Source organism: Anguilla rostrata, chromosome 5, assembly GCF_018555375.3.
Source record: "Anguilla rostrata isolate EN2019 chromosome 5, ASM1855537v3, whole genome shotgun sequence".
NCBI classification, from domain to species: Eukaryota; Metazoa; Chordata; class Actinopteri; order Anguilliformes; family Anguillidae; genus Anguilla; species Anguilla rostrata.
This window is the reverse complement of record NC_057937.1, coordinates 58,910,361-58,932,860: the sequence shown is the minus strand read 5'-3', so window position 1 is coordinate 58,932,860 and position 22,500 is coordinate 58,910,361. Positions and strand designations below refer to the sequence as shown.

Genomic DNA, 22,500 nt, shown 5'->3' with positions numbered 1-22,500 from the left:
CCCATTTGGAATAGTTCTGCTGGCTGAGTGGACCCATACCTCACTTCCATACAGTGCAATGGGCTGAATTACACTATCAAATATTTTTAACCAGATTTTAATTGGTATAACAATTTTTTGAAGTTTTCTTTTTATAGCATAGAGTGCTCTTCGAGCTTTTTCTTTTAAAGCATTCACTGCCATGTTAAAGCTCCCTGATGCTGTAATTGTCAGACCAAGGTACGTATAATTTAAAGTGTGATCTAGGGCGGTGTTGCCTAGAAAAACTGGAACCTGTTTTCCTGACATCTGGCTTTTTTCTGGAAGATCATTATTTTTGTCTTTTTTAAGTTTACTGTCAGTGCCCAGTTCTGACAGAAATCCTCTACCAGAGCTAGGTTCTGCTGTAACCCTTCTTCAGTGGGAGACAGCAGAACCAGGTCATCTGCATAGAGTAAGAATTTTACTTCCGTGTCATGTAGGAGAGGCCCGGGGCTGTAGACTGTTCCAACTGCACCGCTAACTCATTAATGTAAATATTGAACAGTGTTGGACTCAGACTACAGCCCTGCCTTACTCCCTGTTTTGGTGTGAAGAACTCTGTTCTTTGGTCGCCAATTTTCACTCCACATTTATTTTCTGAGTACATTGATTTAATTATATCATAAACTTTACCCCCTACACCACTTTGGAGAATTTTGTAGTATAATCCGTCATGCCAAATCGAGTCAAATGCTTTCTTGAAATCAATGAAGCATGCAAAGATTTACCATTTTTTGTTTTGTGGACGTGTTTATTTATTAGGGTGTGTAGGGTGTAAATATGATCGGTGGTACGATGATTTGGGAGAAATCCAATTTGACTTTTACTCAGGACATTGTGCTCGTTAAGGAAGGTTACAATTCTTGAATTGATGATACTACAAAATACCTTCCCCAGATTACTGCTTACACAAATGCCTCTGTAATTATTGGGGTCTAATTTGTCTCCACTTTTATAAATTGGGGATATAAGCCCCCGGTTCCAAATGTCAGGAAAGCATCCTGAACTCAGTACTTGGTTGAACAATTTAAGCAGAGCGTCATGCATTTCTGGGGTGCTATCTCTCTCTCTCTCTCTCTCTCTCTCTCTCTCTCTCTCTCTCTCTCTCTCTCTCTCTCTCTCTCTCTCTCTCTCTCTCTCTCTCTCTCTCTCTCTCTCTCTCTCTCTCTCTCTCTCTCCTCTCCCTCCCTCCCTCCCTCCCTCCCTCCCTCCCTCCCTCCCTCCCTCCCTCCCTCCCTCCCTCCTTCATGGCTTTATTTTGAAACTGCTCTCTCTCTCCCTTGTAGCTGTTTTTATTCATTTATCTCCGTACCTTCCTCTTGGCCGGCGCCTGGGCGGGACCCTGCTTCCCCGCGTCCACCCACTTGACGGTTCTCTGCCGGTCGTCCCAGTCGGGCACCTGGTCCACGGGCCGGGGGAAGGAGATCCGGCAGACCCTGCACCGGACGGGCCGGGCCTCCAGGACCAGGGGCTGGTCCGAGCAGAAGGTCACCGTCACCTCCTTGGCGCAGCCCGCGTGGAGGTGGCCCACCTGCGGGGAGAAGCGGACCTGCGCGGCGTCGGCGGGCCACTCGAACCTCAGCGCCTCCGAGCCGCTGTGATTGGTCAGGGTGAAGGTCTGCTGGTAGGGGCTGCCCACGTGACAGTCTCCGAAGTTCAGCAGGTCAGACCTGAGGTCTGGGGAACCAACGGAGAGACGGGTGATTGGCTGATTATAGCAACGTGCAGGTGATTGGCTGACCATAGAAACCAACAGGTAAATGACTGATGATGGCGGTGCATAGTTGATTGGCCAATAATGGAAACTAACATACATTCAGAAGAAAGGGTTCCAAAAGGCTCCTCTGAGTCTCCATAGAGGAACCCTAGCTAGTTCAAGGGTTCTTCGTGGGGCAAAATGCTTCAATCTGGGACCTTTCACACAGTCATACCTACCATAGAGGTTTTCATAAAGAACTAAAAAGGGTTCCCTAATAGAGACCAGCCAAAGAACCCTTTTTTTCTGAGAGTGCATGTGATTGGCTGATGATGGCAAAGCACAGCTGATTGGCTGATGACAGAAACACAAAATTGATAGGCTAACAATGGAAAAAAGGTGACTGAGATTGTGGAACCTACCACCAGGACATTCTTACAAGGGAACACCCTTCTTCCAGGATATCTTTGTGCTCTCACCACTGCTAACATGACCTTTGACCTGTCGGAACCCTGTCCGTCACCCCTTGGCCCTTACCCTCCGCCGAACCCTGCTCCTGCTGGGGTCTGCTGCCGATGTTGTCGAAGGTGATGATGTCACAGTACCCTTCTCCCATCAGACGCACCACCGTTTCTTCGTACTGGTTGTCCGCCACCAGCAGGTCCATGGTGGACTCGAAGGTCTGCGCAGAAGCGGGCCGGAACTCCACCTCGAACTCCGCCTGCTGGCCCGCGACGAGCACCAGGGAGGCCGTGTGCGCCACCTGTCTGTCTGCGAGGGTATTACAGGCATTGCGGCGCGTTGCATAATTTTTTTTTTACGGTACATGCGTTTCATCAAAACTACAGGATATTGCATCATCATTCTATGCATCTTTCCCTCTCTCTCTCTCTGTCTCTCTCTATGGCCATTAAGTGTACTGCTGAACATCCAGTATCAAATTCTGTGCATGTACATTTATCCACATATAGCAGGCTGGATAAAAGTATAAAATACGTGATATTCATGACAACAGCAGCTTTGACTGGAGACTATTCCATAAGTGTGCTCTAACAGGCCCACTCAGGAGTTTCCTCATTGGACAACATATTTGGAATGCGGCAGCCAATCGGATCATGCCTGTGGCCCATGGGCGGTGCCTACCTGCCCCGTGGTCGCCGTGCAGGACGGAAGAGGCCATGGAGGTGCAGACGGTGTTCGGGGAGGCCCTCAGGGTGAACACGCCCATTTTGTCCAGCAGATGGATGTTCACCTGCCAAAAGCCCAAATACTGATGTTCGATTCATTAATTTAAAAAGGGCCATAATGTTTAATGACTGCACTCCCGAAACCTGGAGGACCCAGTTTAGATCCAAGATCCAAGAAACCAGGTGACCTGAGTTAACAGTGTAATCAGCTGCTTTCACTGCTTATGAAGTGAACTGCAATACAAATTCCTGAGCTGAAAAGGAATTTGACCCCAACAGTTGTGGCGCTGCAGCCGTATTTGGTTCAAACACAGATCAAATGTTTCCATGCCATTGCCATAGACACAGGCGTAGTGTATACCTGCTTCAACTCACTGTATTTGTTTTACACGACTTTCCAAGAAGCAGTTGAGCCAATGTAAAAATGCTTTTGGGGCGATAAACCCAGGACCAAGCCCAGGACCATCAGGAAGTAAAACGGCTGTTGCTACACCATCGGCCCGCTAACAGCAAAGCAGTTCACCAACCATTTAGCCGACTTTTAGAGACCCGATGGTCATGTGGACCGCTTCACCTCGGCTGTCCGCTGGCAGACCACTGTGGTACGCATCAGCAGAGTGCCGACGGTGAGCCGCTGCAGTGCCCCGCCCTGCCCCCTCCTCCCCCCCCCCCACTGACCTGCGCCGGCACGGTCCCGTCGTTCCTCAGCACCAGCGGCAGGACGTGGGCGCGGCCCGCCAGCACGCGCGGGAACTGCAGGAGCGGCGCCCCCTGCTGGCCCCGGAGGGCCGGCCGCACCACGCTCACGCACGGCAGGTTCCCCTCCCCCGCCACGTCGAACGCCAGCCCCTTACACTTCGCCATCTGCAGCACGCTGGCACAGGGAAACACGGGGGAAAGCACAGCTATCAGCAGTAACTCCGCTAGCGGGCGCTAACTCTGCTAGCAGGTGCTAACTCTGCAGTATCTAAACACAGCTATCAGCAGTAACTCCGCTAGCAGGCGCTAACTCTGCTAGCAGATGCTAACTCTGCAGTATGTAAACACAGGTTTCAGCAGTAACTGCGCTAGCAGGTGCTAACTCCACTAGCAGGTGCTAACTCTGCAGTATCTAAACACAGGTTTCAGCAGTAACTCCGCTAGCAGGCACTAACTCTGCTAGCATCTAAACACAGCTATCAGCACTAACTCTGCTAGCATCTAAACACAGCTATCAGCAGTAACTCCGCTAGCAGGTGCTAACTCTGCAGTATGTAAACACAGCTATCAGCAGTAACTCCGCTAACAGGTGCTAACTGCAGTATGTAAACACAGGTATCAGCAGTAACTGCTAACAGGAGCTAACTCTGCTAGCAGGTGCTAACTCTGCAGTATGTAAACACAGCTATCAGCAGTAACTCTGCTAGCAGGTGCTAACTGCAGTATCTAAATACAGGTATCAGCAGTAACTGCTAACAGGTGCTAACTCTGCTAGCAGGCCCTAACGCAGTGTCAGTACCTGGGCGGACCCTCCAGTGAGGCCTCCAGCACAGCGCTGTAGGACTGAATGGCCTGAGGGCAGAAGGTGAGCACAGCGAAGGCATGCGAGTGGCTGGGGATGCTCATCCTGGCAGGGGTCACCTCGAACACGTCACCGCTGCGCATCTGATTCTGAAACAGCCAATCACACACGTCACCGCTGTGCATCTGAGTCTGAAACAGCCAATCACACACGTCACCGCTGCGCATCTGAGTCTGAAACAGCCAATCACACACGTCACTGCTGCGCATCTGAGTCTGAAACAGCCAAACAAACGTGTCACCGCTGCGCATCTGAGTCTGAAACAGCCAATCACACACGTCACCGCTGTGCATCCGAGTCTGAAACAGCCAATCAAATACGTCACCGCTGCACAACTGAGTCTGAAACAGCCAATCAAACGCATCACCGCTGTGCTTCTGAGTCTGAAACAGCCAATCAAACGCCTAACAGCTGCGCATCTGAGTCTGAAACAGCCACACACACACATACACACACACACACGCACCTTGGTGAGGGCAGACTTGACGGTCAGGTTCAGGTCGCAGGGCACCTTGCCCGTGTTGGTGATGCGGAAGCGAGCTTTGGCGGGCCGGCCCACCAGCACGTTGTTGAAGATGAACCTGTTCTCCTCCTGCAGGTAGACCCCCGCGGCCTCCCTGTACTGCTCGCAGTGCAGCAAGCGGCTGCTCTCGCAGATCCTGTGCTCCTCGAAGATCGAGCTAAAGTCCTTGCACAGGATCTCTGCGTGGGGGGGTCACGCGAAAACACAGTTAAGACCGAGTCCGCACGAGAGCGGCCTGAGGGAGGGCGATGGCACAGCCAGACACGCACACCATACATCCCCGCTACTGCATGTATGTCCTCTGCTGGTTTTCCACCCTCCCTTTACCTGGGAGTCAGGTGTAAACACAGCATGGCCAATCAGCAGCGCCAACTGCTCAGGTAATTACGTGGGGGAGAAAAGAAAACCAGGGCCGGATTTGGGTTGAAGGGGCAGATTTGAGCATCCATGCCATATATTGTTCCATACACCGCATATACAAAAACGGAGAGATTTAGCTCAACATTTTCCAAAAACGAGGAGAACTGAGAACATACAGAAGAGATGTTGGGATGGGGGGGGGGGTAGGGGGCAGTAGGGCTTTTCGGGGGGTATGTTCATGATCAGAACACAACGGAACCACGGCACCACGATCAACGCCCATGCCCACGCCACGCACCTGGAACGCACACTTCGGCCACCAGCCGGTAGGGGGCGCCGTCCGGGTGGTCGGCGGGGTCACGGTCGGCGACGTCCAGGACGAGAAACTCCTCCCACCGGCCCGTCTGGTCTGCCACGCAGTCCACCGTCACCACCTGCTGGGCCCCGGGGCCCAGGGCCCCGAAACCGGGGGACACCGTGAACACCCCCATGGTGACGCGGGCCTGGGGAGAGAGAGGGCGGGCGAGTGACATAGATCAGCCACAGTGAGACTAGACAGTGAGTCCAGATGCGCAAAAGTTTGCTATAATTCATGCCCGTTACATCACGCAAAACCATATCTATGGTTATGGTTTGTTTTTTTAGATGCAAAGCACCTCATAAACCTAGTTTGTAACCATCCAGGTAGCTCACTAGCTAGCTAGCTAACTAACTCACCCACTCACCCACTCACTCACTCACTCACTCACCCACCCACTCACCCACTCACCCACTCACCCACTCACTCACCCACTCACCCACCCACTCACGTTTAGTTGGCTGAAGATTCGCCACAAGGAGCAGCGATCAGCGTAATGGTGGTGCTTCGCATCAGTGACACCGAGCGTCCTTGCTATTTAATTTATTTTTTTTTACCTTGCTCATTGTGATGTCATACCCTTTTTGAGTGGGAGGGCCCAACAGGGGCTCTCACTCCCGATTGGCTCAGGGCTCTCCCTACCTGTGCGGACGCGCCCATCTCCTTCTGGAGGGAGTCGTGGCGGCGCACCTTGCTGTTCTTGCTGGACTGGCTCTCACGGGACCGAGATCGTTTGAATGTCCCAACGCTGGGGGAGAGAGAGGTAAACCGGGGGGGGGGAGGGGGGGAGAGAGGAGTAAACAAGAGGGGGGGGGGGGGAGAAAGGGGTGAACCGGGGGTGTAACACCACTGAATGTCCCCTGCATTCAGGAACACCAAGATCACGTTCACTGCGCAACTTACAATCAATCAGTTATTGGTGGATTTCAAAGGATATGATGTATGGAGGATGGCAAATTAATTTGGGTGTTTGAGAAGACATACTGTATCTATGGCTTTTTTTGACAGATTAAAAACATACCTTATAAAAATTCAAAGAAATTTATGTCTGGCTAGAGAGTTTTAATAGGATCCCAATGGTGTTGGCCAGGTAATTTTTCTTAATATCTTCACACAACTAATATGTTTTTTGATTAATCAGGACAAGAATTTTTTTTTTTTTGCGCAATTAATGTTCCACCATCTTGAAAAATTGTGATCATAAAGCCACTGACCCGGTGGAACGATGGCCATGATGTGGTGGGTGTCAGCGAGAGTGATGGCAGTGTTCACACAGATTCGACACATACATGAGCCCACAGTGAGGGCGGGCCTCTAACTCCACACCCCCCAGCAAGGCATGGCCTGATTGGCCACGCCTCCCCCACAGCCTTGCGTCGCGGCCAATCAGACGGCCCAATGGCGAAGCTCCTCCCGCTCCCAGGCTAATTTCACACTTAACGTGAGTTGAATGTGATTTGTAGCCTGCGGTGGTGCTGTGGGTGATGTGGGCTAACCACAGTGTGACCACACGCGCCACTGAGCAGACACGCCTCCCCGATTAACAACGGTCCCTCCGCTGGCTCTGGTGGGAACGCGGCAGCGTTGCCTGTCTAAGCCACACTTAGCGTCCCGCTCCGAGCCGCTCCGAGCCTGTCTGGCCAAGAGGAAACTGAGACAGATCACAGCCCGGCTTCAGTAATGTGAGCAGCCTCACTGTCCCCCGTGGCTCTGAGGCAGGCTGGGACGTCCAGTCATAACCAAACGGAATTAACGCGGCGGAGACGCCCGACTGGAACAGCATCATTAAGATCAATGTGTTCTGCAAGACAAGGTGACGGGCCTTTGGTGAGCTCAGGAAAAACATCACTAATGTCAGAGGTGGGTGAACAGGCAGCAGGGCTGATAACTACAGGTGAGTGAACCACAGTTCTGAGCCTGTTTTGTAGTCACCAGTGGAGTAATAGGTGAAATAAGGACAGGTAACCCCCCCCACAGGTGAAATCCCCACAGGTGAGAGCCCCACAGGTGACAGTGCCACAGGTGAGAGCCCCACAGGTGACAGCCCCACAGGTGAGAGTCCCACAGGTGAGAGCCCCACAGGTGAGAGTGCCACAGGTGACAGCTCCACAGGTGACAGTGCCACAGGTGAGAGTCCCACAGGTAACAGCTCCACAGGTGAGAGTCCCACAGGTGAGAATGCCACAGGTGAGAGCCCCACAGGTGAGATCCCCACAGGTGACAGTGCCACAGGTGAGAACCCCACAGGTAACAGCTCCACAGGTGAGAGCCCCACAGGTGAGCTCCTACCCTTTCTTCTGAGTGGCCAGCGGCTGGTCCTTGCTCATCCTGGAGATGACGAAGCGGAGCTCGAAGTGGCCCCTGTTCTCGATGGTGAAGGTGCGTGCCTTGCGGCTGCCGCAGACCAGCGGGCCGAAGTTGATGTCGGTCGAGGGCAGGATGCTGTATTTGGCGAACAGGGACTGGACCGACACCTTTATGGGGATGCAGGCGATGGTCTCTCCCCCTTCCGCGATGTTCGGCTCAATCACCTGCATACAGTGTGGACGCATTTACCACACCTGCGTACAGTGTGGACGCATTTACCACACCTGCGTACAGTGTGGACGCATTTACCACACCTGCGTACAGTGTGGACGCATTTAACACACCAGACTGCCCACTGCAGGTGCAAATGTGGTGCTATCTGTACAGTACAGGGCGGGATGTTATTGTACAGTACAGGTATAATTTGTTGGGTGTTGCCTGTATAGTACAGGTATAACTCTATGTGGGGTGTTACCTGTACAGTACAGGTATAACTCTATGACAGATGTTACCTGTACAGTACAGGTATAACTCTTTGTTGGATGTGACCTGTACAGTACAGGTATAACTATAGCGGGATGTTACCTGTACAGTACAGGTATAACTCTATGACAGATGTTACCTGTACAGTACAGGTATAACTCTATGACAGATGTTACCTGTACAAATACAGGTATAACTCTATGACAGATGTCACCTGTACAGGTACACGCAGGCGGGTGCTGACCTGGCAGTGCAGGAGCTGCTGCTCTCGGACGCACACCTCCTGCCCGTGCCGGAAGAGGATCTGCACGGCAGTGGGGCGCTCGTTGGGGTTCAGGGACCCCTTCTGGGGCGTGATGGTGAACATGGAGCTCAGGTCCGGCAGGCTGGGGTCTGAGGACTTCAGTACAAACCTGAGAGAGGGAGAGAGGGAGAGGGGGAAAATGGAAAAAGAGGGGGTGGAAGGGGAGGGAGATGGAGAGAATGGTTGATAATGGGAAAATGAACAGAGAGAGAGAGAGAGAGAATGGGGAAAAAATAGTTAAGAAGCATGGAATAACTTTGCTGTTAATACTTACATGTTTAATATGTTGTGCATTGGTTAAAAAAGGTATAATGTTACCTAAATTGTTTTTCTACATGTTACACAGCCCCATGCAGAGAGGCTGGCCTGGCGGGGGAGGTACACCCAGACACTCACATGAAGGCAATCTCATATTTGCCTTTATTCTTCAGATTCACAGACAGCTTCGCTTCATCTGACACTTTAATGGTCCCAAAGTCCAGACCTCCGTCAGCACCTGGGTGATACACACACACACGCACACGCACACACGCACACACGCACACGCGCACACGCGCACACGCGCACACGCGCACACACACAGACACACAGACACACACACATAGACACACACACACACACACACACACACACAGACAGACACACACACACGCACACAGACAGACACACACACGCACACACACACACACACACATACAGACACAGGCATAGACACACACACACAGACACACACACACATACACACAGACACACAGACACACACACACACACATGCACACACATAGACACACACACACACACGCACACACACACACAGACACACACAGACACACACACACACACACACACACACACACACAGTCTGTGAGTATCGACTGGGGCTGCCAGTGTCCCAGTGCAGCCAGCCCTCGCTGCCATGGCAGCGCTCCCTCTTCACACAGCCCTTTCCAAACGGAGGGCATGACAGGCCACGCGGGCGGGCGCAGAGCACCCGATTTAAATTTAAACTGCCGCTCAGCGGCCGATGCGACGGCGACAGGAAATGAGAGAATCCTCCGCAGTGATCGGCGGTGAACGCCAAGCGCACACGGCCGACCGGGTCCTGCTTAAACCGTCAGACGGGACGAGGTCGGGATTCTGGGTGCGGTGGTCAGACACCGGTTTTTAATCAGCCAGTGACACAGGGGGTAAACAAGACGGCCCGGGGTGAGAATTTTCGACAAATGAAACAAGAGAGGCTGGCACAGCTGTGGGGCCTTTAATTCCACCCTGATTTGATTAGCGGGGTTAACTGTCAAACCCCGGCTGTAATTAATCACAGATATTTGGATTGACAGAGGCAGCTGGGCGCCATTCATCAAGCCCCTGACTGGGGTTCGAGAGCAGCGCCCTGCTCAAAGGGGCTGAGCACTCAGGCGATTCGGAGCCTGATTCCGACTGACAGCCCCGCCCCCCCGTACCTTTGGGGAAGGAGATGTCCAGAGCCACGTCGTACGCCTCCGCCAAAATCTGCAGGTTCTCCGTCTGGACCAGGCCCAGAATGCCCCCCACGTCCGAGACCTGCGCCGCACGCGGGGAGAACACGCGTCGACACAGGCACACGCGTGCACACGTACACGTGCACAAACACGCACATGCACGCACGCACGCAGACACACACACACAGGGGGGCACTTTAATTAAGTGGAGAAGAATAATTGATCTTTCCCACGCTTGATTAGTTGACCTAATTTATTCATCCATTAATTATTTACATCATTATTTTACATCATCCATTCAGTTAATATCCCTTTTCTCCTCCACTTCCTTTATGACTTGCTGTCACGTTTACTGGATGAATCAATCAATCCCCCATTCATTCAGACCGTTGCTCATTCATTCACTGTCACAGGATCAACTCCCAGTTCTAACAGTGCTGTACAAATACTGTACGGTAATGCAGTGCAGTGTGAATGCAGTACTCTAATGCAGTGTAAGTGCTGTACTTTAACACAGTTCAGTGTAAATGCTGTATTCTAATGCAGTTCAGTGTAAATGCTGTATCTTTAACACAGTGCAGTGTGAATGCTGTACCCTGGTGCAGTGCAGTGTGAATGCTGTACCCTGGTGCAGTGCAGTGTGAATGCTGTACCCTGGTGCAGTGCAGTGTGAATGCTGTACTCTAACGCAGTGCAGTGTAAATGCTGTACCCTGGTGCAGTGCAGTGTGAATGCTGTACCCTGGTGCAGTGCAGTGTGAATGCTGTACTCTAACGCAGTGCAGTGTAAATGCTGTACCCTGGTGCAGTGCAGTGTGAATGCTGTACCATGGTGCAGTGCAGTGTGAATGCTGTACCCTGGTGCAGTGCAGTGTGAATGCTGTACCCTGGTGCAGTGCAGTGTGAATGCTGTACCCTGGTGCAGTGCAGTGTGAATGCTGTACCCTGGTGCAGTGCAGTGTGAATGCTGTACCCTGGTGCAGTGCAGTGTGAATGCTGTACCCTGGTGCAGTGCAGTGTGAATGCTGTACCCTGGTGCAGTTCAGTGTGAATGCTGTACTCTAACGCAGTTCAGTGTAAATGCTGTACTCTAACGCAGTTCAGTGTAAATGCTGTACTCTAACGCAGTTCAGTGTAAATGCTGTACTCTAACGCAGTTCAGTGTAAATGCTGTACTCTAACGCAGTTCAGTGTGAATGCTGTACCCTGGTGCAGTGCAGTGTAAATGCTGTACTCTAACGCAGTTCAGTGTAAATGCTGTACTCTAACGCAGTTCAGTGTGAATGCTGTACCCTGGTGCAGTGCAGTGTAAATGCTGTACTCTAACGCAGTTCAGTGTAAATGCTGTACTCTAACGCAGTTCAGTGTAAATGCTGTACTCTAACGCAGTTCAGTGTAAATGCTGTACTCTAACGCAGTTCAGTGTGAATGCTGTACCCTGGTGCAGTGCAGTGTAAATGCTGTACTCTAACGCAGTTCAGTGTGAATGCTGTACCCTGGTGCAGTGCAGTGTAAATGCTGTACTCTAACGCAGTTCAGAGCTCTGTACCTCCAGGCCGAGGGCCCTTTTCAGGTTGACGGCCTTCAGGGACCTGAAGTGCACCTGCAGGCAGAACTCAGAGAGGGGCGGGACGACCCCGCGGTCCTGCGCCACGCTAAACTCCTCCCCCAGCTTGTCCAGGCCAACCAGCCGCCAGGCGGCGGGCAGGGGCGTGGCATTGCGCAGGGTCAGGCTCTTGGTGTCACGCCTGGGGGGGGTGAGAGATGCCCGGGGACAGTAAAAAGGGGGTGAGAACAGGATGAAGGACGATAACAATAACAAGGAAGGAATGGCCTGAAACGGACACGCCAAACAGAGGGAGCTCAGCGACAGCCGATCCGTTTCAGGATCTATTATCAGCTCTTAACTCCATCTGAAATGTCTGAGAGAATCGCGTGCTGAAGCGCTTCTTTACGGTTTAGAAATGGAAAATTAAGCCAGAATGATTTGCCGGAGCAGAAGGCCCGCACACACTTTGGCCCGGTGCGCATGCAGGCTTTCTGCTTCCACCAGCGCTACAGGCACAGTTCTTTATACTTATTATCTTCATACTCCACCGGCGGTTCACAGCAGAGATTAGATCACAGTAAAACGCTCCGTGTGGAACACAGAAGCAGTTATCAGCCGTTATTCACGTGCTTATGAGCACATTCAGCTAAAACGTAGCAGACAACAAATGATGATTCGGGCTAATTAAATAATTATGAGCATAAGTTGCCATGACAGCTATAAACACACGGCTCTCTCCCTGTCCAGCCCCTGTCCTAAACACAAAAAACCAGACAAATAATAAACACAGGCCAGGTAGCCAGCAGAGGTGGATGTGTGATTGGCTGGGCAGACCCAGGGGCAGATGTGGAATGTGTGTGATTGGCTGGGCAGACCCAGGAACAGAGTTGGAATGCTTGCGATTGGTTGAGCAGACTCAGGGGCAGAGGTGGAATGCTTGGGATTGGTTGGGCAGACCCAGGAACAGAGGTGGAATGTGTGTGATTGGTTAGGCAGACCCAGGGGCAGAGGTGGAATGTGTGTGATTAGTTGGGCAGACCCAGGGGCAGAGGTGGAATGCTTGTGATTGGCTGGGCAGATGCAGGGGCAGAGGTGGAATGTGTCTGATTGGCTGGGCAGACCCAGGGGCAGAGGTGGAATGCGTGTGATTGGCTGGGCAGACACTGGGGCACAGGTGGAATGCGTGTGATTGGCTGGACAGACCCAGGGGCAGAGGTGGAATGCGTGTGATTGGCTGGGCAGACCCAGGGGCACAGGTGGAATGTGTGTGATTGGTTAGGCAAACCCAGGGGCAGAGGTGGAATGCGTGTGATTGACTGGGCAGACCCAGGGGCAGAGGTGGAATGTGTCTGATTGGTTGGGCAGACCCTGGGGCACAGGTGGAATGTGTCTGATTGGTTGGGCAGACCCAGGGGCAGAGGTGGAATGCGTGTGATTGGCTGGGCAGACTCTGGGGCACAGGTGGAATGCGTGTGATTGGCTAGGCAGACCCAGTAGCACAGGTGGAATGCGTGTGATTGGCTGGGCAGAACTACTCTCTCACCTGCCCAGCAGGACCTTGTCGAAGTGCACGAGCTTGCGGTCCAGCTCCAGCTCCAGACGCACCCCCCTGCAGGACAGCGGGAGCAGGACGGGGTCGGGATTGTCCTTCACACAGCACACCACGCGGTCCTCAAACAGCCCGGGGGCCGTGGGGTACGCCCAAACCTTCAGTTCCTAAGTGGGGGGGGGGGGGGGAGGAAGCACAGAGGCACACTGTTCACTTAGGGACCCAAAATCAAACACTAACTACTGACAGTCCGGCTGTTCTGCTCTCAAATTCTTGCCTGTAACGCCTTTGGGAAACACCCCCGTACGTGAGAACAGGACATGAATAACAACGACAGGCACCGGGTTTATTCAACAGGAACAAAAGCAGCCAGCCGTGGAGGATTCATGGGAGAAATTATTTTCAAGCTAAATTACCGTCAAGCTAAAATCAAATGAAAAATTCTGTGCAAGTCATCGCACGATATGAAACTGCCTTGGCAGTGGGGTACTTTTTTCTGGCTGTGGAATTTCCTGTCAGATATTGCACCGATGATGCAATGGTTCTAGGAAGGCTGGCTGTGGAATTTCCTGTCAGATATTGCACCAATAATGTAATGGTTCCAGGAAGGCTGCAGAACCTGTTTCTCATTGGATATGAGGGTCAAAGTGGGCGGGTCAAACACAATGATGATGCTGTTGCAGTTCTGTGAGAAGTGAGAACCTGTTTCTCATTGGATATGAGGGTCAAAGTGGGCGGGTCAAACACAATGATGATGCTGTTGCAGTTCTGTGAGAAGTGAGAACCTGTTTCTCATTGGATATGAGGGTCAAAGTGGGCGGGTCAAAGACAAGGATGATGCTGTAATTGGTCTGTGAGAGGTGGGAACCTGTTTCTCATTGGGTTTGAGGGTCAAAGTGGGCGGGTCAAACACAAGGATGATGCTGTATGTCTGTGAAGTGGACTGTTTCTCATGGTTGAGGCAAGTGTGGGTCAAACACAAGGATGATGCTGTAATTGGTCTGTGAGAGGTGGGAACCTGTTTCTCATTGGGTTTGAGGGTCATAGCGGGCGGGTCCAGCAGGAAGGTGGTGGCCTTGGTGTCGTGCTGGAAGCAGAAGTGGACCTCGGCGTCCAGCTGGGAGCAGTTGTGCATGACGAACTTCTCCATGTTCTCTGGGTACGTGCCCTCCTTGTACCTGTCACACAGGTAGAGGCGGGGTTACACCAGGGCCTTCACACACACAAACCCAGCGCTGTCTGTGGACTGAACCAACAGCCTTCTGACAAGTCATTACAGCTTTAAACCACATCAGGAAAACGTTTAAAAATTCACACTTACAGGAGGGAGTTGGTTTAGACTCAAGAGCTAAAAACACATAACTCTCAAAAACATATAACTCTTCTGCGCATCCAATTATCAAGCAGTAGCAAAAAGAGGCGTGTACAGTATGTATGACTGTAGAGATGAGAGTGAGAGTGTGTGTGTGTGCATATGTATGCACATACGCATGTATGTATGTACAGTAGGTATGCATGTATGTATGCATGAACAGACAGTAGGTACAGTATGTATGTACAGTATCTATGCACTGTATGTGTGTATGTAAGTATATCTGTGTGTGTGTGTGTATTTTTTTGACGCAGTCCACACAGGCCCACGCCCTGCGGGATCGCAGCACCCCCAGGGTGTCCGACCCCGGGCCCATACCTGTCCCGGGACTTCCTGCAGAGCAGGGGGCCGAATTCGTACACCCCGGACTGGACGACATAGGTCTTGTGGAGGCAGTCATCAGACTGCAGGGCCTTCTTACTCTGAGCAAACACAACCCTGCGACAGAAGAGCGGGGCACATGTTACAGAATGCTGGGTACATGGTGTGGGGCAGATGTGACACAGCGTGGGGTAGATGTGGCAGTGTGGGGTAGATGTGACACAGCGTGGGGTAGATGTGACATGGCTTGGGGTAGATGTGACAGCGTGGGGTAGATGTGACAGCGTGGGTTAGATGTGACATAACTTGGGGTAGATGTGACATGGCTTTGGGTAGATGTGACACAGCGTGGGGTAGATGTGACATTACATGGGGCTGATGTATGTGACACTACGTACAGATGTGACACAGCCGCACATCACTTTGTGCGTGTGATGTGTGTTTCTGGGACAGTTCAGGAACTGCAGTACGCACTTGTAGTCCTGATTGACGGCGGGGAAGGCACAGTCCCCCCTGCAGTGCAGCTGATAGCGCCTCCTGGTGCCCGTCAGCTCAAAGTTCAGCGTCTGCTCAAACCTGCCCGGCACGGAGGAATGGAAGCCCATCTTCAGAGTCACCTCCCCTTTGGGCGGGGCGATCCACCGGAAAGAGGTCAAACTGTGGGGGTCAGACACAAAGGTCAAACCGCAGGCTCCAGTGAACCCTGTTCACAGTCTCTTATACCAAAACACACAGACACACAAACACGCACACACACACACAAGTATGCGTGTGTGTGTGTGTGTATGCACTGTATGTGTGTATGTGTGTGTGAGTGTGTGTGTGTATATATGTATGTGTGTGTGTGTATGTTTGTGCGTATATGTGTGTGTGTGTGCGTTGCGTGTCTCACCGCTGGTTCTGCTCCTGCTGGGACTCTGCGGTTCGGCTGCTCTGCTCGGTGTCGGACAGGGGCGTGACCGTGCTCAGCGTGGGGGAGCGCGACTCCGTGCTCCTCGTGCTCCTCTTTCCTGTCGTGCGTCTCCTCTCCCTCTGGCTCTCCCTCCCGCTCTCGCCCTTCTTCCCCCGGCCTCTGGAGGGCGTCACTGAGTCCTCCTGTCATCCAATTTTACATGAGTTCAGGTGAGTGCTGCATTTACACAGCCAACCAGCAATTATTAATAAACCCTTTGAAGAGCAGGTTTTTTTGAAAAGTTTTTTCAGCATTCTAAGTCCGTGTTCTAGAACTTCACTGCTTTCGTTCGGCAGCAGTGATTGTGACATCAGCATTAGAACGTTCAGCTAAGAGCATTCTAATCATGTCTTACACCTTAAAATGGTCAATTACCCGTAGATGTTCTGTTCTATTCGACGGAACAGATGTGACCAGACAGGATGGATAGTCTATTCAGCAGCACATACGTCCCTGTACCAAATGGCTCCCTAAATTAATTTTGAAAGAGCTACCTCAGCACATTCAGACTCAACATGGCCGTCCAGTTCTACAGGACGAGCAAAGGAAACTGAACGCTGTACGCAGAGGCGTGCTGTCGAACCTTTGCCAGGGAGGCGGAGCTTAGTATATCGGGCTCAAGCTCCGCCTCCTTCCGGTCCTCGGCAGGGTCCTCCGGCACAGGCGGGGCCAGGAAGGTGAAGTGGGCGGAGCCCTCCTGGGCACTGGGCGGGGCTCGCTGCTCCGGGTACGGCACCACGGAGTAGATGACGGGCGGGGGGACGGGGGGGCCTTTCGGGCCCTGTCCCAGGCCGTCCAGCACCTTCAGGAACCAATCAGAGCACACGCAGTCAGACCAGTCAAAACTAGCTAAAACAGACGAGCAGCCTATTTAAAGCGATTATGACATAATGCACTATTCTTTCTTTGTTCCCAGCGCTGATTGAGTACGTACGCTACTGTCAACAATGATTATAACAATTACTGCTCTTCTATCACTGCACTTAATGATTCAAAGCACACTAATGAAGCACACACAAAGGAAATATGAGCATTAATTAATCTGCCGTAGTGTCACCTTGACTTCACTTCCAGCGGGCTGAATTCCTCTCAGTCATCACGGCGTATTAATTAAATTCATTAAAATGTGGAGTACTTAAACGCTGCTCCGCTCCGTTACTCCAGACCGAGCCGTCAAATTATCCCACCCAGGGGGGCCTGGTTCAGTCTGGTTTCCATTCACCGTGTGATTGCACGAAATACAAATATTATTTATTTAACCTTTGTTTTACCAGGGTAGTCACACTGAGTGTGTGTATGTGTGTGTGTGTGTGTGCGTGTGCGTGGGTGTGTGTGTGTGAGTATGTGTGTGTGTGTGTGTGTGTGTGTGTGAGTGTGTGTGCGTGGGTGTGTGTGTGTGTGTGAGAGTGTGTGTGTGTGGGTGTGTGTGTGTGTGTGTGTGCGTGGGTGTGTGTGTGTGGGTGTGTGTGTGTGCCTCTGTGGGCCCAGAGGAAAGCCACAGTGCCAAACCACTGCGCCACTGTGCCGCCCAAATATGGGAGGAGCACTGACACCCCCGCTCAGCAGTACGGTGATTGACAGCCGAAAAATAAGACGGGAGCAGACTCTGGGAAAAGGGTAGGAAAGCAGGGGGTCCTGTTTGTTTCTGGGTTTCATGCCCTTGATTATTTAATTACCCCAATCACATGCCCGGTCTGACATTTTGAGCTGAATTTATTCACAAGCTCATGAATGACAGCTGACAACTGTTTTTTTGTCCCTGTAAGAAATGGCTCACGCTACCTGGGAGCCAGCATTACACTACGGGGATAATTGGCCAAGTGAGCTAAAAATATCTTCTGGCCTCTCCTTGTGTCTGTTTTTTTTCTGTCAATCAAAAGCTGAATAGTTTTAATTTCTTTTCATCAAACGCAGTCATTAGACGCTGCTCTGTACGGGAGCACTGCCCCGGGTTCGAAACCGGGCAACAGAAGAGCGGGAAGAAGTTACAGCACTGTACAGCTCCTCACACGCCATAACAAAATGGCCGCTGCACATCATGACAGCGTTATGACATATATCCTGAGGTGAAGTATACTGCCATGACTGTCTAGAACAGCTGCGATACCGTGTTTATGACAGCGTTTCAAACCACCAGAAGTTAATTATCGGCAACACTTTGCCCGAACTGTATTCCATAAAAGTTTTATGCCATGCGGTTCACATAAACTGTTACCAATAAATGTTGAAACTCTGGGGGCATCGCAGGGGCGGTAAATGAGGCAAAGGGAAATAAATTTGCCCCCTGCACTTCTCAGGAAAGACGCTCCTGAAAAACGAGACCGCTGCTGTTTCCCCCCCCCATTTAACTGCAGCATAAAACACAGACACGGTCATGCATGTCAAATTCACACAGCTAAGCGCGTGTCCCCCTGTTACTATACCGAACAGCCATCAGAACCCCTTCCAATGGACGTTAGTCCCCTATCCCACACTAGAGCTCCCTCTAACCCACCCCACACTCCCTACCCTCCCCGCCCGCACACGCCTGTGTACCATGTGATTAAGGTTCTGAGTCACAAAAGCATCAAATTAAAAAGGAATAAAAATGAAAGGAAATGGAATGATGAGGAAAGAAGCTGAAAGAAAGGTGGGTTGGTGTGGTTGTGGTGTTTGGGGGGGGGTCGGGGTACCTCTTCCAGGGGGGGCAGCTTCCCGCTCCCCAGGATTTCGGCGCCGCTGGGATGGTCCCTCCCGCTGACAGGCAGGAGGATTTGGGGCACGCCCTCGGGCGGGGCTTCTGTCTCCGCCCCCTCCAACGCCTCGCCCAATAGGAGGGCCGGAGCGGACGCCGGGGAGGGCGGGGCCAGCTCCGCCTTCAGCCTCTCCCTCTCCACCCTCTCCTTCTCCCTCTCCCTCTCGCGCTCCTTCCTGCCCTTCTTGCCGGAGGGGGCGTGGCGCTCGGGGGCGGAGTCCTGCGGGTCAGGGGGCGGGGCCTCGGTGGGCGGAGCCATGAAGAGGCGGGCCTTGGCACGGTCCCAGTACTGCAGGGTGTGGCTGAGCAGGTCCTGGCTCTGCTCGTACTGCTGAAACCGAGCGAGCAGCTGCCGGTCTGCCTCGGTCATCTGGGGCGGGGGGGGGGTTAGGGTCAGGGGTCAGAAGGGGTGGGGGGGGGTTAGGGGTCAGAGGGGGGGCATTGGGAAGAGGGGTTAAAGGGTTAGTGTTTGGGTCAGAAAGGGGACATTGTTGAAGAGGGACAGATTAAAATGGCGTTTAGCTTGATTTCTGCACCGGCTCAGCATAAAGGAACACATGAAATTCCAAAAATAATTACGCCTGTCCCAACAGACCTAGATTGAATATGCTAAGCCTTTCAACACAAGTAAACTTCCTGCGAATCATGGCCATTTGTAAGATTGCATGTTATGGTTAGTAAACAGGAAATTTCTCAGGAACCTGCAAATGTCACAGGGCCTGTAAAGAGTTAAAGTACTCCAAACACCCAGATCTGCTGTGTGATACGGCTTCACTAAAACACAAACCAGACTTTAATTATAGTTCTAATTATAAGAAAGGTGGTTAATAATGGCTCACTACTGAGATTCAGTGGTCAGTTATTGTTCATCAATTACGGTCAGTAGTAATTCAGATGTCACAGTCAGTAAAGATGGGTACTGACTGTTAGGCAATGAATGATAAGTAATGATACAACAGAGAAGGTCAATAACGGTTTTAAAATGGCGGGCAGTCAATGCTTTCTACAGAGGCTCGGTGGCAGCAGGAAGGGAAAGGTCAGGTGGGTCAGGTATGTTAGCCAGTAACGGCCCACTAGCCATTAGCCAGCGATGGTGTTCAGTAATAATGAAGCAAGGCCGGGCAGCAGCGGTGTGCTGTGGAGGTCCGGTGATGACGCCCGCTCACCTGCTCTCTCTCCGGATCCTCACTGGGCAGCGGAGACCCCGCCTGCCCCTCCCTGGACCTCCCCTTCCTGCTTGCGTCCTCCGGCTCTCTGGCGCCCTCTGTGGACGGCTTCGCCCCGTCCTTGAGCGGCGGCTCCAGCTTGCTCTCGCAGCGCAGACTCACAGAAGACTGGAGGAGGGAACGCCGCGCTCTCAAGTTATTTTGAGACGCGACCGAATCGCGCTTCACCCCTTAACTTTGACATGCAAACGAATGCAAGCGTTTATGGTTTGGAAGGAAGAAAAATGAAGACTTGCATTTACAGTAAGTAAGTCTCCATGTTTATTAGCCTACTTTAAATTAATGTAATGTAATGCAATATATTGTAATAGAATGTAAGCCACTGTGGATGAACTCATTCTGCTTAGACTCGGATTTCCTGCTGCTCCACACTGCTGGTCTGTAAATGGTCAATGGTAAATGGACTGCATTTATATAGCGCTTTTATCCAAAGCGCTTTACAACTGATGCCTGTATTGAGACACTGACCTGACGCTCCATACTGCTGGTCTGTACTATGCGGGACACTGACCTGCTTCCTGTCCAGCTGACTCTTCTTCCCAGACACTTCCTCTTTGGGCTGCTCCTTCTTCCCTTTCTTGCTCCTCTTCCGCTGCTCCTCCTCCTCCCTCAGCCGCTCCTGCTCCTCCTGCTGCCTCCTCTCCTCCTGCTCACGCTGCATCCGCTCCTGCTCCCTGAGGAGAAACACACATTTACAAACAAACACACACACATATGCACACACACACACACACCTTCATCTTACCTATCTCATCTTAATGCAGATATATTGACAAGGCTGTTTGTCTCAGTGTGTGTTCCTGAAACTAACTCTAACCACAAAACCAGAATATTTGGATTTACCTGTGACACCTGTATTAAAAAGTTCCACCTGCACGCCCCCCCTGCGCCTCCTGCTCTGTACCTGCGCCTCCTCTGTCTCAGCTCCTCCAGGTGCTGCAGGTCCACCCGCTCCTTCTCCTCCTCCGGCAGGGCGTCGTACTCCTCCTCGTCCATCTCCTTCAGACGCAGTTTCTCCCTCTCCATGCTCTCCCGCTGCTCCCGCTCTGAGAGACACAGCGAGAGGGAGAGCGAGAGAAAGAGAGGAGAGAGGAGAGAAAGAGAGGAGAGAGGAGAGGAAGAGAGGAGAGAGGAGAGAGGAGAGAAAGAGAGGAGAGAGGAGAGGAAGGAGGAGCATGAGAGAGCTGGACACCAATCCCCATCCCTCCTCTCCTCCTCTGACCCTTGGCCTCTCTCTGAGCCGCCTCCTGCAGCCTCCCCTCCCTCTCCATCCCTCCTTTCCTCCTAGCACCTGCAGCCTCTCTCTGGGCCCTCTCCTCCCTCCCCATCCCTCCCCCCCTCCTCTCCATCCCTCCATCCCTCCTCTCCTCCCCTCACCTGCAGCCTCTCTCTGGGCCCTCTCCTCCCTCCTCATCCCTCCACCCCTCCTCCATCCTCCATCCCTCCTCTCCTCCCCTCACCTGCAGACCTCTCTCTGGGCCTCCTCCCTCTCCATCCTCCTCCCTCCCTCCACTCCTCCTACCCCTCCTCTCCATCCCTCCCCCTCCTCTCCTCCTCTCACCTGCAGCCTCTCCTGGCTGCCCCCATCCCCATCCCCTCCACCCCTCCCTCCCATCCCTCCATCCCTCCTCTCTTCCCCTCACCTGCAGACTCCTCTGGGCCCTCTCCTCCCTCCTCATCCCTCCATCCCTCCATCTCTCCCCTCCTCCCCTCACCTGCAGCCTCTCTCTGGGCCCTCTCCTCCCTCTCCATCCCTCCATCTCTCTCCTCCTCCCCTCACCTGCAGCCTCTCTCTGGGCTCTCTCAGTGGCCTTCAGGGCCTGGTAGCTGTGGGACAGGTTGACCATGTAGATTAAGGGCCTGTTGCTTAGCGCCTTCAGGACGGACTGCAGGGCGTCGGCCAGCGAGCGACAGTACGGCGTCTCCAGGCCGTCAATCACCACGCCCCGGTGACAGTCGCTAAGCTGGGAGGGGCATGGAGGGCAGGGGGTCAGGGAAGAACAAGACATGCAGTAGAGAGCTGAAATTTGGGGAGAACTGGTATTCTGTCCACCCCCTCCCCTGCAAACAGTATGCATAACACTCTCACACCGGTGGTCTGTTAAACTTATAGTCATTCTTCATACACTTCTCTGAAATGTGACCAGACCTGACCTGTCTCACCTGTACCCAGTCTGTGTGTACCGGTCTCACCTGTACCCAGTCTGTGTGTACCTGTCTCACCTGTACCCAGTCTGTGTGTACCTGTCTCACCTGTACCCAGTCTGTGTGTACCTGTCTCACCTGGATCCAGTCTGTGTACACCTCTCTCACCTGTACCCAGTCTGTGTGCACCTGTCTCACCTGTACCCAGTCTGTGTGTACCTGTCTCACCTGTACCCAGTCTGTGTGTACCTGTCTCACCTGTACCCAGTCTGTGTGTACCTGTCTCACCTGTACCCAGTCTGTGTACACCTGTCTCACCTGTACCCAGTCTGTGTGTACCTGTCTCACCTGTACCCAGTCTGTGTGTACCTGTCT

At 52.4% G+C, this 22,500-nt stretch overlaps 1 protein-coding gene across 1 annotated transcript in view; it reads right to left on the bottom strand.

The window, feature by feature from the left end:
* hydin (HYDIN axonemal central pair apparatus protein) overlaps positions 1 to 22,500 on the bottom strand; it is a 142,281-nt gene that overhangs the window by 19,390 nt on the left and 100,391 nt on the right. Inside the window, exons 43-66 of the mRNA XM_064338028.1 lie at positions 21,761 to 21,944; positions 20,885 to 21,026; positions 20,492 to 20,654; positions 19,921 to 20,088; positions 18,693 to 19,124; positions 16,604 to 16,822; positions 15,961 to 16,163; positions 15,543 to 15,725; positions 15,066 to 15,185; positions 14,394 to 14,553; positions 13,370 to 13,542; positions 11,827 to 12,025; positions 10,261 to 10,360; positions 9,197 to 9,296; positions 8,741 to 8,909; positions 7,996 to 8,237; positions 6,349 to 6,454; positions 5,647 to 5,851; positions 4,932 to 5,167; positions 4,403 to 4,554; positions 3,583 to 3,778; positions 2,861 to 2,969; positions 2,255 to 2,488; positions 1,334 to 1,698 (exon numbers count right to left, since the gene is read on the bottom strand). Of these exons, the coding sequence (XP_064194098.1) occupies positions 1,334 to 1,698; positions 2,255 to 2,488; positions 2,861 to 2,969; positions 3,583 to 3,778; positions 4,403 to 4,554; positions 4,932 to 5,167; positions 5,647 to 5,851; positions 6,349 to 6,454; positions 7,996 to 8,237; positions 8,741 to 8,909; positions 9,197 to 9,296; positions 10,261 to 10,360; positions 11,827 to 12,025; positions 13,370 to 13,542; positions 14,394 to 14,553; positions 15,066 to 15,185; positions 15,543 to 15,725; positions 15,961 to 16,163; positions 16,604 to 16,822; positions 18,693 to 19,124; positions 19,921 to 20,088; positions 20,492 to 20,654; positions 20,885 to 21,026; positions 21,761 to 21,944 (4,560 nt within the window). The remainder of the gene's footprint in view (positions 1 to 1,333; positions 1,699 to 2,254; positions 2,489 to 2,860; positions 2,970 to 3,582; positions 3,779 to 4,402; positions 4,555 to 4,931; positions 5,168 to 5,646; positions 5,852 to 6,348; positions 6,455 to 7,995; positions 8,238 to 8,740; positions 8,910 to 9,196; positions 9,297 to 10,260; positions 10,361 to 11,826; positions 12,026 to 13,369; positions 13,543 to 14,393; positions 14,554 to 15,065; positions 15,186 to 15,542; positions 15,726 to 15,960; positions 16,164 to 16,603; positions 16,823 to 18,692; positions 19,125 to 19,920; positions 20,089 to 20,491; positions 20,655 to 20,884; positions 21,027 to 21,760; positions 21,945 to 22,500) is intronic.